At 31.2% G+C, this 13,965-nt stretch overlaps 1 protein-coding gene across 1 annotated transcript; it reads right to left on the reverse strand.

Moving 5' to 3' along the window:
* Positions 1-1,201: 1,201 nt before the first annotated feature.
* On the reverse strand, positions 1,202-5,080 carry LOC108328955 (glucan endo-1,3-beta-glucosidase 4). The gene is made up of 5 exons (XM_017562922.2): positions 4,690-5,080; positions 4,203-4,338; positions 2,598-3,848; positions 1,809-1,836; positions 1,202-1,500 (listed from the first exon to the last, which is right to left on the reverse strand). The coding sequence occupies exons 2-5, from the start codon at positions 4,267-4,269 to the stop codon at positions 1,362-1,364; spliced, it is 1,485 nt and encodes a 494-aa protein (XP_017418411.1). The 5' UTR covers positions 4,270-4,338; positions 4,690-5,080; the 3' UTR covers positions 1,202-1,361.
* Positions 5,081-13,965: the final 8,885 nt, after the last annotated feature.

The raw sequence follows: 13,965 nt of genomic DNA on the forward strand, positions 1-13,965 counted from the left end.
ATGAAACTTTTTCAATGCAAAAGTGTATTATGTTTTTATGTTGTTGTCACCTTAAGCAATTCTTGACATAGTTTGTATAATCTCCTTTATGTATTTTTTTTCCATTATGTGTTTGGCTTGGGTAAGGGTAATTCATCTTATTAGTGGTGTCAAGAACCCATGTTTAAATGATTTGTTCATTATTATTTCGGTTGTAGGATCGAGGATCTCTACAAAATATTCATTCACACTTTTTCAATTTCAGCTTAGGTTATCTTAAACACTTTTTAGTTAACTCCCTTATACTTTCTTGATGTTCAAACTCCAAACCTTACGGACGGGTATTATCAAAGGCACTCTGATGCTCAAATCAGTAATTTAATCGATCGAGATCACATTAAAATCTCAAATTCGCAATAAATGTAATCACTTACCTTTTTATCTTTGACTTGTATTTATAGGTGTTGACTTGGGCTTGTGATTAGTAAGATCGTAATCAGTCCATAGTCTTAATAAGTAGAACTTACCGGTAAACCTGATTACAGACTATTCTTAAAGTTATTTAAAATTACGACCGTTTGACTTTACTGCTTTTCATTGGCCGACGTTGATTGTAGTTGGACCTTCTCTTAGTCCATCTTGATTCATACTTGGTTGCAAAAGTAGTTCAACTCTTTAACTTACATGAATTTGGCAACCTTAAGCCTTAAATCTTGTACATTTGACATTATTTATTTTTTTAACATTATCAAAGAATGGATCTAACATAAACATCATGACCATGCGGTGTAACACCATCTCAAGGTTTACGTTTTTTACCTTCATTGCTACTTCGTGGAATCTTTCCTTGATGTCCCTATTTTTTTGGTCATAAATGTGTCAAAATAAATTATAGAGTAGGTAGGTAACTTAAGAACTAGCTTAAAGTTGTTTGTTCGAGAAAGGTCGAAAATACTGGTAGGTCTGAGCAACGGCCGGATTGGGTCGGATTTGGGATCAATCCGACTGATACGTTATAATTTGAATTTAACATTTTAAGACCCAATATGACAGTTTAATTTATCTAGTTAATTGAACATAGATAATTTAGGTTACCGTTAAATATGGGTTAATATGGACGGGTTATTCAGATTACAGTAACATTATAACATAGGAAAATGGAGTAATAGATGAGATGAATTTCGTTTCTAGTGATGAATTAGAAGAAACATTAATAAAAAAATAAAATAAAAATAAAAACTAGATTTAATAACTACCTATCTTAAGAGTGATGAATTACAATGATCCCAAATGCACTAGATGGGACACATCTGAAGAATAAAATGGACAAAAGAAAAACAAAATCGATGATGAACACATTACACGAACCATTAAAAGAGCATTCATAGAGCCAAAAATACAGCAATTGCAGATATCAAATACTTAAGGCTACACACTTGCAGGTTCACACTTCCACCAAAGGGGCCTGATGGCCCTAGTGCTGTTGGAGGTATACTCAATCCACCAGTGCTCGAGTTTGAACTGATGAAAAAAAATCCATCAACATATAACAAATTCAAAACGCACCAATTGATTCTTGTTTGAAAACTTTTTTACATAAATAGTTCTAGGAAAGAAAAATAAAGGAAAAATTAAATTCAATTATACATGAGTTAATTTGTGTAGTTTATTATTTCTTATAGCTACTCCAGTAGATAAAGTAACTTATGTTAATAAAAAAATCATTTTTTCTTGTTCTTTTTCTCTATTAAAAGTGTTTACAGAAAAAATTTCACCGATAGAGCTTAAGTCTAATGAATGAAGGATGTATAAAGATTGAGATTCTATACCTTCCAGTAAATATACAGGATGAAGAACCTGAAACAAAGTACACAGAATTAATTGGTTAAGTAACTTCCTACAATTCCTCAACACAAAGATATGACAACACTCACAAAGATATGCAGCCAGTCAATAGTAATTACCTAGGCCTACATAACAAGTTATTAGACAACTGAAGTGCAGCTTATTGACACTGTCGCTCTAATTCAGTAACTACTATTAAGCAATGAAACTGAAACCACGAGATGTTGTATTACACTACGATCAAAGAAGGGATACATTATTTATTCTAATATTCAACAGAGTAATGGATCTATCTTTTAAGGTGATGCCAATGATGGTAATTAAATTCAATTTGAACTGTACAAACCTACAACTTTACACCACTCTTACAATTATTCAAAGACTTCTTGCTAAATTTATCTAATGATAATAATAATATGACAAGTAGAGACAAGGTCACCAACCAAAGACTTTAGAATCCATAATTTATTATCCCATAATGTTTTGCAGGGGGAATTGGAAGTATTTATTCAACTTCAATCTTCGGGAAGCAATAGATGTGTAATGGTGTAATTTGGAAAGCATGTAGGCATATGTGCCTATACATTGAGAAGCTATAGTTATAATTGTTTTCTTGGCCCATTGGTCAATCAAATAGATATGATACAGTGACCAATGAAGCTCTCAGTTTCCTACAACTGTTAGTGCACAATTTGGAAACAAAATGGTTGTGTTACAGAAGAACAATAGCAGAATATGAGTTAAAACAGAAACAAGAAATCATATCAACTTACTAGGATACTTGGAAGTAATTGTAGCGGTACCGTCAAAGTCGCAAGTTCCACCACTACTATGCTTTTTCTGATAATAATCATTGTAAGCATAAGATGCATGACTTTTCACATTATTGGGGAGATAGCATGGCTGCCCCTGTTGAATTGCAGCACAATTAGCTCCTCCTTGTCCACAAGCCCAGCTCAGGCCAGCTTGCAGCTTATCAGTGTCTGCACCGTCTTTAGCCACACAAAAAACTCCTGAAGAATTTCCAGCAGTAATCTGGTCAGAAGCACCAAAACTCAAAGGAAAAACAGTACTCCCATTGGTATAAAAGATGCCCCAATTTTTCTCTGACACAGGCCCATTCACCTTGTCTTCATTAAACAATTCATATATGTATGTATTGATGGCTATGTTTGGCTGACTAGGAGGACCTGAATCATTCATGACCCGCTGAATCATGTTATTAATGTAGAGTTCAGCATTTTCTTCAGTAGCATCAGGTTCATTGGCTCCGCCAAATGATGGCCAGCCAGTCTCTGTGACAATAATGGGTATATTCTTGAAATTTAAGGCTTCTATAGAGTAGTAGGTAGCATCCACCATAGCATCAAACATACTGTTATAATGAAACAGAGTGTTCGGGTCAACAATTTGCTTCACTGAAGGGAGAGGACGGAAGAGAGCATATTCAATAGGGAAAATACCATCTCCTTTAGTATAACCATAATAAGGGTAGGCATTTAACATGTAGGAGGAATTGGTGTTCTTCAAAAACTGAAGTAGTTGATACATAGTACTGTTCCATGAAGAGTTAAAGTTGGCAGCAGAAGGAGGAAAAGGCTTAGGGATAATATCCATAGATTGGGGAGTTGAAACTTTGACCTGGAAGTTTAGGTTTGCAGCAACCAGGGCTTTGTGAAGAGAATTCATGGCAGGAACCAGAACAGGGGCGACATTTGGGATTGTGGAAAGAACCTCACTGCCAACTGCTATTGCTGTGATATTGGTGGAAGGGACATAAGCAACAACATTTTTATTAATCCAGGCTGCAGCTGCTGATGGAGACTCTCCAATCCTCAGTACATCCTCATTGGTGACACCAACAATTACTTCAATACTTGTGTTTGAAAGTGCTTGTAGTAAGTGCACATTAGCATCATACAAACGCACATGAGTAATTTGATTACCCCGTAGAATGTCAACTATATTCGAAGCAGATGGCAAATCAGAAACATCAGTACCAATGTTTACCCCCACGTATGCACCTGCAAGTTAAAAAATTAGATCTAGCTTAAACTGAAAAAGATAATACAGTCAAAACCGTACACACACAAACCTAATCACTTCCCCTTGTGGCAACTATAGCACATGTATTAAAATAAACAGCATTACCAACGTACAAGAAACAGTATTTTTTACTGTAAAATCCTTGCTCGTGACTATCAAATTACAACACAATCTCAATCCACCAATACAGGAAACACCTAATCAATTTTAGCTAATAAATAACAAATGCAAATTCAAGCATAGGAGAATCAGGCAACTCTGTAGTCAGCTTGATGAAATAATGACTTTGCAGGAAGAATCTGATAGACAATGAAAAGGTATAAATTACCTACCTGATTTGGTGGTAAGCATAGCAATAGTTAGCAACAAAACACTCGCAAGCCATGTTTCAAGCGTCATCACATCCAGCACAACCTCAGCACCAAGCTCAGCCCAATGTTGCTGCCCAGCAAAGCCTTAGCTATCAAACTTAACCCAAAAAAAAACACGAAATCACATTTTGAACAATTAAAAACCAACAAAACACAAACAGGAAACTAAAATATGCAAAGACCAAGTGTAGGAACAACCAACAATAATCAATGTACACTCCCACATGCACTCTAGCACAAAAACTGACACAAAATCAAATCTAGTAAGAACAAGTTTTCCAAATAGGTACATTGTGCACATCAACTCTCAGCCAAAAAAAAAAGTTTGCGTTTTTAAAAACTTTTCTAAAAATGGAGAGAGAGACGTGGGATTCCCCTTTTAGTACCAAATAACCTAACCCTGGTAAAAGGGTTTGCAAATAAAGCAAGAGAAATGCGGAGTATGGACCTGATTTTGTTAGAAACCCAGTAAAGTGGGTGCTGGGTAGCTACTCTTCTCTAGTTGAAAGGTGGGACAGAACAAAACAGAACAGAAAAAAGGCAACAGCTTTGAACACAGTACCAAGTATCAGAAGCTGAAACAATGAGAAAATTGAACTGGGGGATTTGGGTTGCAATGTGTAGGTGCAGTGATACATTCAACAAACTAGTTTTTGGTGTGTTGGGAGAAGGAATGAGAAAGAATTGAGGAAGAAAGGGTGAGAGAGAGAAGGAAGAGGTAACAGTGTGAGTTGAAACACTCACTCACTCCCACTGAGTTATTACTACCAGACAACATTACATCCACATCATTGCCTTCCATTTTGCCCTATGCTCTTCTTTTCTTCTCTCTTCATTTACCCTTTTTTTTCACATTTTTTTATGAATCTGCACATGCACCTTCCAATTTCTTTATTAATTATTCATAAATAATGCACTCACTATAAAGCTTCTTTTCACTCCTTTAATCAAAAGATTCTTCCCTCTTTGATATATCATATTTCTAACATAATAACACCTACTAATAAAACTAATTTACTGTTATAAAATGTGAATCAAATTAATTTTCATTATTATTATTATTTTCAAAATACTTTTTTATTATTTATTTATACAAAACACAAAGACTAATAATAATAATTAATATCAATAAATAAGAAATCTAAATCTAAAATTGTACACAAATTATCAAATGTTTTATGAAGATACCTATAATTTCTTCTTAAGAATTACTATTTTAAGTGTTATCTATGGAATAAAGTAAAATTGATAATTAAACTTTTTATCTATTCATTGCATTTAGTTCCATTACATTTTTCTTAAGAAAGTATGCCTAAGAAAAGAAGTTCAATATAATTGATAGTTAATCTAAGAAGATTCAAGATTTGGTAAGAAATTCAATACAAAATTAAAGTCGAAAAAACCACATTAATAACCTTTGAAATATTTTTAAATGGTATTGAACTTTTTTCAGTTTTAAAAAATAATACTTATTTCACTTATATATTTATCTTGTGCATGGTTTGGATAAATCTTTAGTTTACAATAAACAAGTAATTTTATTTTTATAAATTGTAGTTTCTATCTATGATAAATAATTTGAATCATGATGTAACTTTATTTTTAATTTTCATGATTTGTAAAATAGTAAAATTTAATTAGAAATCCATACATGTATTCATATTTAAGAAACTTTTTTTAATGTACTCTATGGAAGAAATAACTCCTGAAAATAAGTTATTAATTCTGATTTGTATAAAAATAGATTAATTAACACTGTTTATTTTATTTAGTAGAGTGACACCCTCCCTTAATACAAGTGACAAGTATTTTCTTTCTAAAAAAAGAGTACATAAATATAATTTAGCAATATTATAGAAAAATAAGTTCGAAATCTCCAAAATTAAAATATTAATGTGGTTTTATAAAACAAAAAACTTGTAAAACATGAGAACACGATTTTATCAAAATAAATTAATGTATGGGGATTATCTTATTTTGAAAAATTATAACATAAGTGTGTATTGTGAAAAATGTGAAACACATACAAATATAATTTGAATATTATTTTATCATAATGACACTTAAAATTAAAATATAAAGAATCCTCTGAAAAATATTGAGATAGGAAAAATATTTTTTAAAGTACATTTTCCAGTTTATATATTATACAATTTTAATTTTTACATTTTAAAAGTTAATGATTTGATTTTCTTTAGATGAATCCAAAAGAGGTATTAGTTTTTGCAACAGGACAAAACCCGTGACCATGCTATTCATTAATGTTCTCTACTTCTTTTCTTCTTTTTCTTTCTTTTGACAAAATATTTTTCTTTCCATATATAGTATGACTCTTATTCTTCCATTTATCCATCAAATAATATTTGGGCTTAATTATTTTATTGAACATAAATTTAATAAAAGGTTCAAATAATTTTGAAATAAAAAGTGTTACGATGCAGACAAGAATAACTAACAAAATATTTATTTTTAATCAGCTAAAAGACAGTAGAATTTTATGAAAAGTAAACAAAGATCTTAAAAATATTTTTATATTATAAATTTTAAAACTTTAATCTCTTAAATTTTTATAATCTATGTTTTACTAAATTATATTACTTTGATAAAAAAAAAATGTTATGTTATCTAAATATGTCAAATATGTATATTAAACGAGTTCGAATAAAATTGAAGGTAAATAAATTTATAATTCACGAAAGAATGACCATTTACTAGTTTAGTTTAATTTTTAACCATTATTTCTATATTAACGTTGGATAAAATATGTGAAGAGTTTGACTATATTACTGTAGGAAAAGAGAAGGTCAATTCACTTTAATTGTATATCAATAAATATATAAAATAAATCAGTAAAATAAAACACTTTTTAGTAAATTCACTCACCAACTTAGATCAAACGGCAAGAAATTTTTAACTCACAAAAAACTAAATCGAGTAAAAATGAATTATTTTGAGAAATCTGTATAAATTGAGTTATATTATTTTGATACCTTATCTTCTTCATTTGTCATATTTAATTTTATAATTTTATGATTTTATAATATTATAACTCATAATTTTATAATTTTATTTTAATATATAATTTCATAATCTTATAATTTTATAATTCTGGGTATATGTATGTTTTCTAGATGGATTAAGATTGGTGAGATATTTCACCGACAATTGTCTGAGCGTGTTTTGAGATTGATTGGATTTTAGCAAATCATCCCACGATTGTCACATGTTGTTGTAGAGGCGAACATACTCAGCATTGATATTGTGTGGTTGCACTATGTAGACCATGTTATAAGGCATGAAGACCAAATTTATCTCCATCTCATTCTGATACCTACATTGGTCACTAGTGCAAAAACAACGTATAACGTCACGCGTTCAACATTCAACCACTGAATAACCAACGTTAAAAATGACCGGTGACATTTTTGTAAATAAATGCAATTATTAGACGTCATTTAGAATTGTAATTCGACATCAATTTGTTATATTGTGTAAATTTTGCGAAAATGCTTGGCGCGAAGGTGAAAATGTATTTTCGTATGACGTCGAATTCCCTAAAATTAGACATCAAAAGTATATAAAACGTCGAATGTCCCAACGTTAGACGTTAAAAGGTTAGTGAATTCAATAAAAATTTGAGCGGGAGATTGAAAATTTATTCACTTTATCTTAATGCGCAATACCCTCTTCTTTGCTCAAACTTTTCAATAACGAAGTTTGACGACCATCACATGTAATCTTTCTTTCCTATGTTACAAATGCATGTTAATTAACTACTTTAAGTATGATTTTCTTTTGTTTTGACCGATTATTTTCGTGTTTTTGTCCTTCATAGGCGCATTTTGCTTTCTCTCTCATTCCGACGAACCCATCTTTTGAAGGTTAGTTTTTGTTTTCGTTTTGAAGAACTTATTTATTGAACATGTTTGTTGTTGTTTTTTTGTTGAACTTGTTTGTTGTTGTTTGATTGACCTTGTTTGTTGTTTGGTATTGTTAATTGTTGTTGATACTACATTAGACGTTCATAGTTCGTTCATGCTGTATAAAATACCAAAAACTAAAATTTGTTGTTTTTTCTACATTTTAGGTCTTGTAGAGTTGTAAAAAAAGATCACAATTAATTAAAAAAAAACAAAAAATAATTGATTAACGTCGAATAATGTCAAAATTCGACGTTAATTTGTTTGACGTCGAATTGTTCTATGTTCGACGTCAATTTAACATTTCTTGATATGACGTCAACCTCGAATTCGACGTGAAAGGCCGAAAAACACCGACGTTATACAGTGTTTTTGTACTAGTGGGTTCAAAAGGGTATCTCATCCATATGTTATTCCTACTATCGATCAGGACTGACCTAGTCTTACTCATAGACTTTGATGACATATTCCATATGACGTGCTCGTTGGTCGTAGATCTCCCATAAATTATGGTTTATTGGTATGTTATCCTACATTGTTTATTTTATAAAGTTAATTTATGAATGTTTATTATTTTTTGTGTAACTATTAATGCAGGGTTCTTTCAGGTGCATTGCCATAATCTTAGAGACGATGATCTCTTGTCGTGATGTGGGCGAGATGATTATAACATGTGATCATACCAACGAGACCCTGTAAATAGCTCGTGTGTCGGTTGAAGAACATTCACCAAGTAGTAGAGGTTGTTGGAATGTATGTGGCAGACGATCATGTTCATTCGGATAACATATTCTTTTACTATGTATTCATTTTGATTATCTTCTACTATTACTACTTTTATTGTAATATTTTGATTTAAGGAACATTTTATGAACATAATTTAACATTTTAGTTCATATTTACATACTTATTCATTTGTATGTATTTCTTTTGATGATGGAGAGGATGAGAGATTTATATGCATGAGAGTATAACGCTTTGTAGTTAATTAACAACACTATTCAATGTTTATTTATATATTTCTTCACATTACATAAAGATCATGGTTCAACTAAGTCAATATAAGAGGTAGTAATGTCCATAAACTATGCAAATGTTTGCATCCCTACTTGTATAAAAAGATGACCATGTCCACACCTCAAGATAACAATGGATTGAGAATATGATATCAATCAACCTTCTTGTAGGTGAACCTATATTATTAAATGAAAGGACAAGTAATTTTTAAATGAAAGCAAAAAAATAATAGCATTACCTGCACAAATGAAATCCATGAACATGTCCTATACAAATTAATCGATATTGTCTTATATCAGAACGCGGTATGCTATGTAGTGGGAAGATATTATAATTCTGACCATACACAAATAGACTGAGATTACATTATATCGATTAGCAATTGCATAGCCAATGTCTAGTATAGTCATCCACTTGTTCGCATTAACTTGTAAGAAATGAAAGAAATTGTTATGAAATAAGAAGAAAACAAATAATAAATACTTCTTCAATATAAGAATGTGATTGTGACTTGACTAGCAAAGACTTCGTCAGTTCTTGAAGTTAGTCATAACTTCCCACTAGTGTTGGACAAGGGGCCATGATTCTTCCCTCAATCCCAATGACACAACAATGCTTCTACCCCCACAATGACCACCACCAGCCACGACATCAACAACATTGACAATGTTTAGGTGACAAATAGGATGAAACTGCTCTATCATGGGTACTCTCCTTCTTTGCACAAGTTTTGGCTTTGATTGCAATTGTTTTTTCCCAGGTGAAGATTCAATTGTTAGGTGCAAGGCATCTATATGCTCAAAATATGATAGTTCATTGCTTTGTAGACCTTTTTGTTCGTTGAAGTTTACTTTTTGTGCATCCTTTGTCTTCATGTAATGGAAGTACCATAAATGTCATTGTAGGATAAGTAATTTAAAGTAACTTTTGTGTGATGATGACTTTACCTCCAGTGTTAACCTCTTTGAATCGTTCCTAAACCATATCAAGTTCACATTCAATGGACAACTCTATTGAGATTCATTTGATACATTATTTGGAAATCTCAATCTGGTTCATATTATATGAATTTTAGCTAAAGGAATCACCTTAGTGTCATAGCATGCTAATTCACAAGTATAGGGAAAATTATATGCTTGTCTCAATATACATCCACAACTTTCACTATTTAGTCTTATATGTTGTACTCGTTCTAATTTCCCAGCAATGAGTCTCAAAATGTATCTACATACACGTCCAACAAGTCTTTTATATCTCATTCCTTTATAAGCTTCACTCATAAGACTGAGACTTTTTTTGAAGGACGCCATAGTCTTATTATGTTGGAGGATAATGACGTTATGAATAACATCCCAACAAATACTACTTTAAAAAAAATCAGGCTCTAATGAACAGACTCAACTCTGACAGAAATTAATCAATAGTATCATAAAATATTTAACAAAAACAAGTAAAATAACATTAAAACATATTTGTTTGTTGTTTTGTTCCCTAAATACATTACTTTTTTTGTCCAGTCCTTTACAAAGTATGTATTGTATGTAATAATCCAAGCATGATTTACATATTCAAAGAATAAAGGCCATGAACTACAAACATACTGAAGGTGATTCACATAGTTACCAAACATGGTGTGATCTTCATAATCCATGACATTTTTCCATGCTTCCATGACCAAATCTCACACCTCAACAAAATTAACCAACCTTTTGCACTTGGCTTTAACATTTTTCAGAATATGGAAACGACATAACAATTTATATGACTTAGGAAATACATTGTTAATGGTATTCATTAAAGTCAACTCTCTGTCACTGACAATGACTTGTGGATCACCCTCGGATGTTAGAAATAAACCTTCCATTCTTTCCAAAGCCCAAGTGAAATTATTTAGTTGTTTACTTGTTAAAAATGCAAATGTTGCTGAAAAGGTCAATCTTATTGACGTCACACCAACAATCTTAAGCAAGGGAAGTCGATATTTATTTGTTTTGTACGTTAAATCCATCAAAAAAACAATATTAAATGTGTTCAACAATATGACTGCATCATAATGTATCCAAAAGAGATCACTTACAATCTCAGATTCATTGACGCACCTACTCTAATGAACGTAGTTATCACGATCTAACATCATCAACTACTATAGTTCAGTTATCGACTCTCTTAATGATTGTTTGTATATATACCTTACATTTTAGATTTTTTTGATTGTTGTGATATTACGATCATTATTTTCTTCAAGAGTCAATAAAATATTTGTAAGCGTTACTTGAGTCTTAGTCATATCAACAAGTAATGATTGTTCATTGAGATTTAACCTCCCAACAAAAGGGTGACCCACTAAATCTTTTGCTAAATCGTGGTTGTGATATCCACAAATGCCTTTCAATATCCACTTGTCGCCATTAGAAGATGGCTTGCCCATTAACTTAAGGGAACACTCACATTTTCAGGTGCCATATATATTGGGTTGGACAACGGGTTTGTATTTCCTATACTTTTCATCTCTTTCACATCCTAGCAAGACAAACGTCTTCATTTTGGGTTCAGTGGTAGCTTTTTCCGATCTTATAGCTACCACAACAAACTATAGATGATGTGTCATCCCTCTCACCCATTAAATTAAGTCATCACGAGAGGAAAATTATTTATCAAATCTCCCTTCACTACTTCATTTATGATATGAGAGGAAAAATCTTATATGAGGCTAAAATTTACTTGAGAATCCATACCGTAAGGATATTATTCCATTTTATAATATAATCACCTATAACATATTATTCACGTCTCAATATCTAACATGATTCATAATAATCTACAACATCATTATAAAACATCCAATTTTTTATAATAAATTTTAAATAATAACACTTCAAAATAAAATAATTAAAAAGTACCTAACAAATTATTCATGCATTTAAAATAATAAAACTTTTAAAAAAATTTAAAAAATGCATATAAAAATTTAATAATAAAATCAAATAAATAAAACATTTATTATAAATTTGAAATTTAAAAAATTAAAAAATAATAACAAAAATATCTTTCAACAAAATTTGAAATTTGTTCAAACTTGAATGAATTTCGAAATCAATTGTAGCCTTAAGCAGATTACGAAATTCGTCAAGACCTTCAACGAATTTTGAAATGCGTTGAAGCCTGTGAATTAGAGTATAGGTTTCATGCACCTGTTTTTCACCCAAAAAAAGCTTTCGAAGGTAGTGAAAGCTTCCACAAAGACAAATGTACCAACATTAAGACCACCTATCCCCGACAAAACGAACCACACACGCCAACACCAATATCACCAACCACAAACACCCCACTTAATGGACCACCACAGCGAGAAAGAAAACTGAATGAATGATAATGAATAAATTAGGAGTGTGGAGGATATAAAGAGGAAGAAGGGGATAACATTGAATGAAGTGGTGGTTGGAAGTTCAAATTCGGTAAGAAGTAATTACTGCTTATTGAGGGGCATTTTAGGGAGTTAGAGACGTGGGAAGAAACGTTTGGAGGTGTAGAGAGAAACCCTCGTTTCGAAATTATTCATGCCTTCTAACTTTAGAAAACTCTCAACACCTGTTTTGTCATACTTTTCTTTTTGGATTCTCTTCTTCTCATAAGCATCGACACTTTAGATTGTTGACAGTGATTGAAGCGCTTAAAATGGAATGTAACAGGTTGCGTTTCAATTTTATTTTTTCATTTAGTGATGTTTGCATTTTCCATATTCGTCATTTTCATTCTAGGTCTCTATTACAACTCTAGAATAAGATTTCTTATCAGTAAAGGAGTATGATTTTTAGTTTTCGATTGATATGTGTATGTGTTTTACCCATGTTTTTCTAACGATTCTATTTATTTTTTCTATGTTTTTTCACGTTTTTTTAATTCTTCTATGGAATTACAATATGAAATTTGAAGAAGAAAGAATTGAAATATGAAATCTCTATACGTTTTTTTCCTATCTCCTTGAATCGAAGAAAGAACATGGATGCAACCAAAGTTATCTGAAAATCTCTCATACTTCATTCCAACACCAAAAAAACTAGGGACTTACCCAACTTCACCGAATGCTAAGTGTGTGGCTTCAAGGTTGATGTATGTACATTTTTCTGTCATATGATTTTATGCTTTTACGTTGTTGGATTTTGAAGTTGAAATTATAGTAAACTACTTCACATTATAGATTTTTCATGCTTCACAAATATGATTAAAATAATGATTGAAATAATCGATTATCAAGCAGGATAATCGATTATTTCTATAACTTTTTTACAACCTAAAATTTCTGATTTTGGGGTACCTAAGACTCATTCAATTGACCAAAGCGACATCTTTAACAATAAAATTGATCAAAAAACTTGTTTATGACCATAATTGAATACCATTTTGCTCTTTTGCTTAGGAATCAGGTGTACCAAATCAATTCATCATTTTAAAAACCCATATACTAGATTTTTCACATTTCAAATCAGATTTTTTCAAAGTAAGAGGTCAACCGAGTCCTAATTGACCCCAAAAGAGTACTCAAAGTTTCCTATTTCCCCCAAAACCATTTCTTTAGAATTTGACTTATAAAAACATCCTTTTTAGACAAAAAAAATCATCATTTTTCTATCTTATTATTATCACATTAAGCTTCTACAAAGATTTACCAACTTAGAATAACTAGTCAAACATTCTCAAAGTCATTAAAAATCAATTCCAATCATCATAAAACCAACCACACACAAACATTAATGAATTGTAGTTCAACATACCACTTTTATAAGCAA

Source organism: Vigna angularis, chromosome 1, assembly GCF_016808095.1.
Source record: "Vigna angularis cultivar LongXiaoDou No.4 chromosome 1, ASM1680809v1, whole genome shotgun sequence".
Classification (NCBI taxonomy): domain Eukaryota; kingdom Viridiplantae; phylum Streptophyta; class Magnoliopsida; order Fabales; family Fabaceae; genus Vigna; species Vigna angularis.

Bases quoted from the DNA above. Each gene is read 5' to 3' on its own strand.
- LOC108328955 (XM_017562922.2), bottom strand. From the start codon at position 4,269: ATGACGCTTGAAACATGGCTTGCGAGTGTTTTGTTGCTAACTATTGCT. The intron at 1,837-2,597 runs GTAAGTTGATAT...ACTTTGTTTCAG, and splicing joins AATTACTTCCAAGTATCCTA to GTTCTTCATCCTGTATATTT. The intron at 1,501-1,808 runs GTATAGAATCTC...TTTTTTCATCAG, and splicing joins TCCTGTATATTTACTGGAAG to TTCAAACTCGAGCACTGGTG.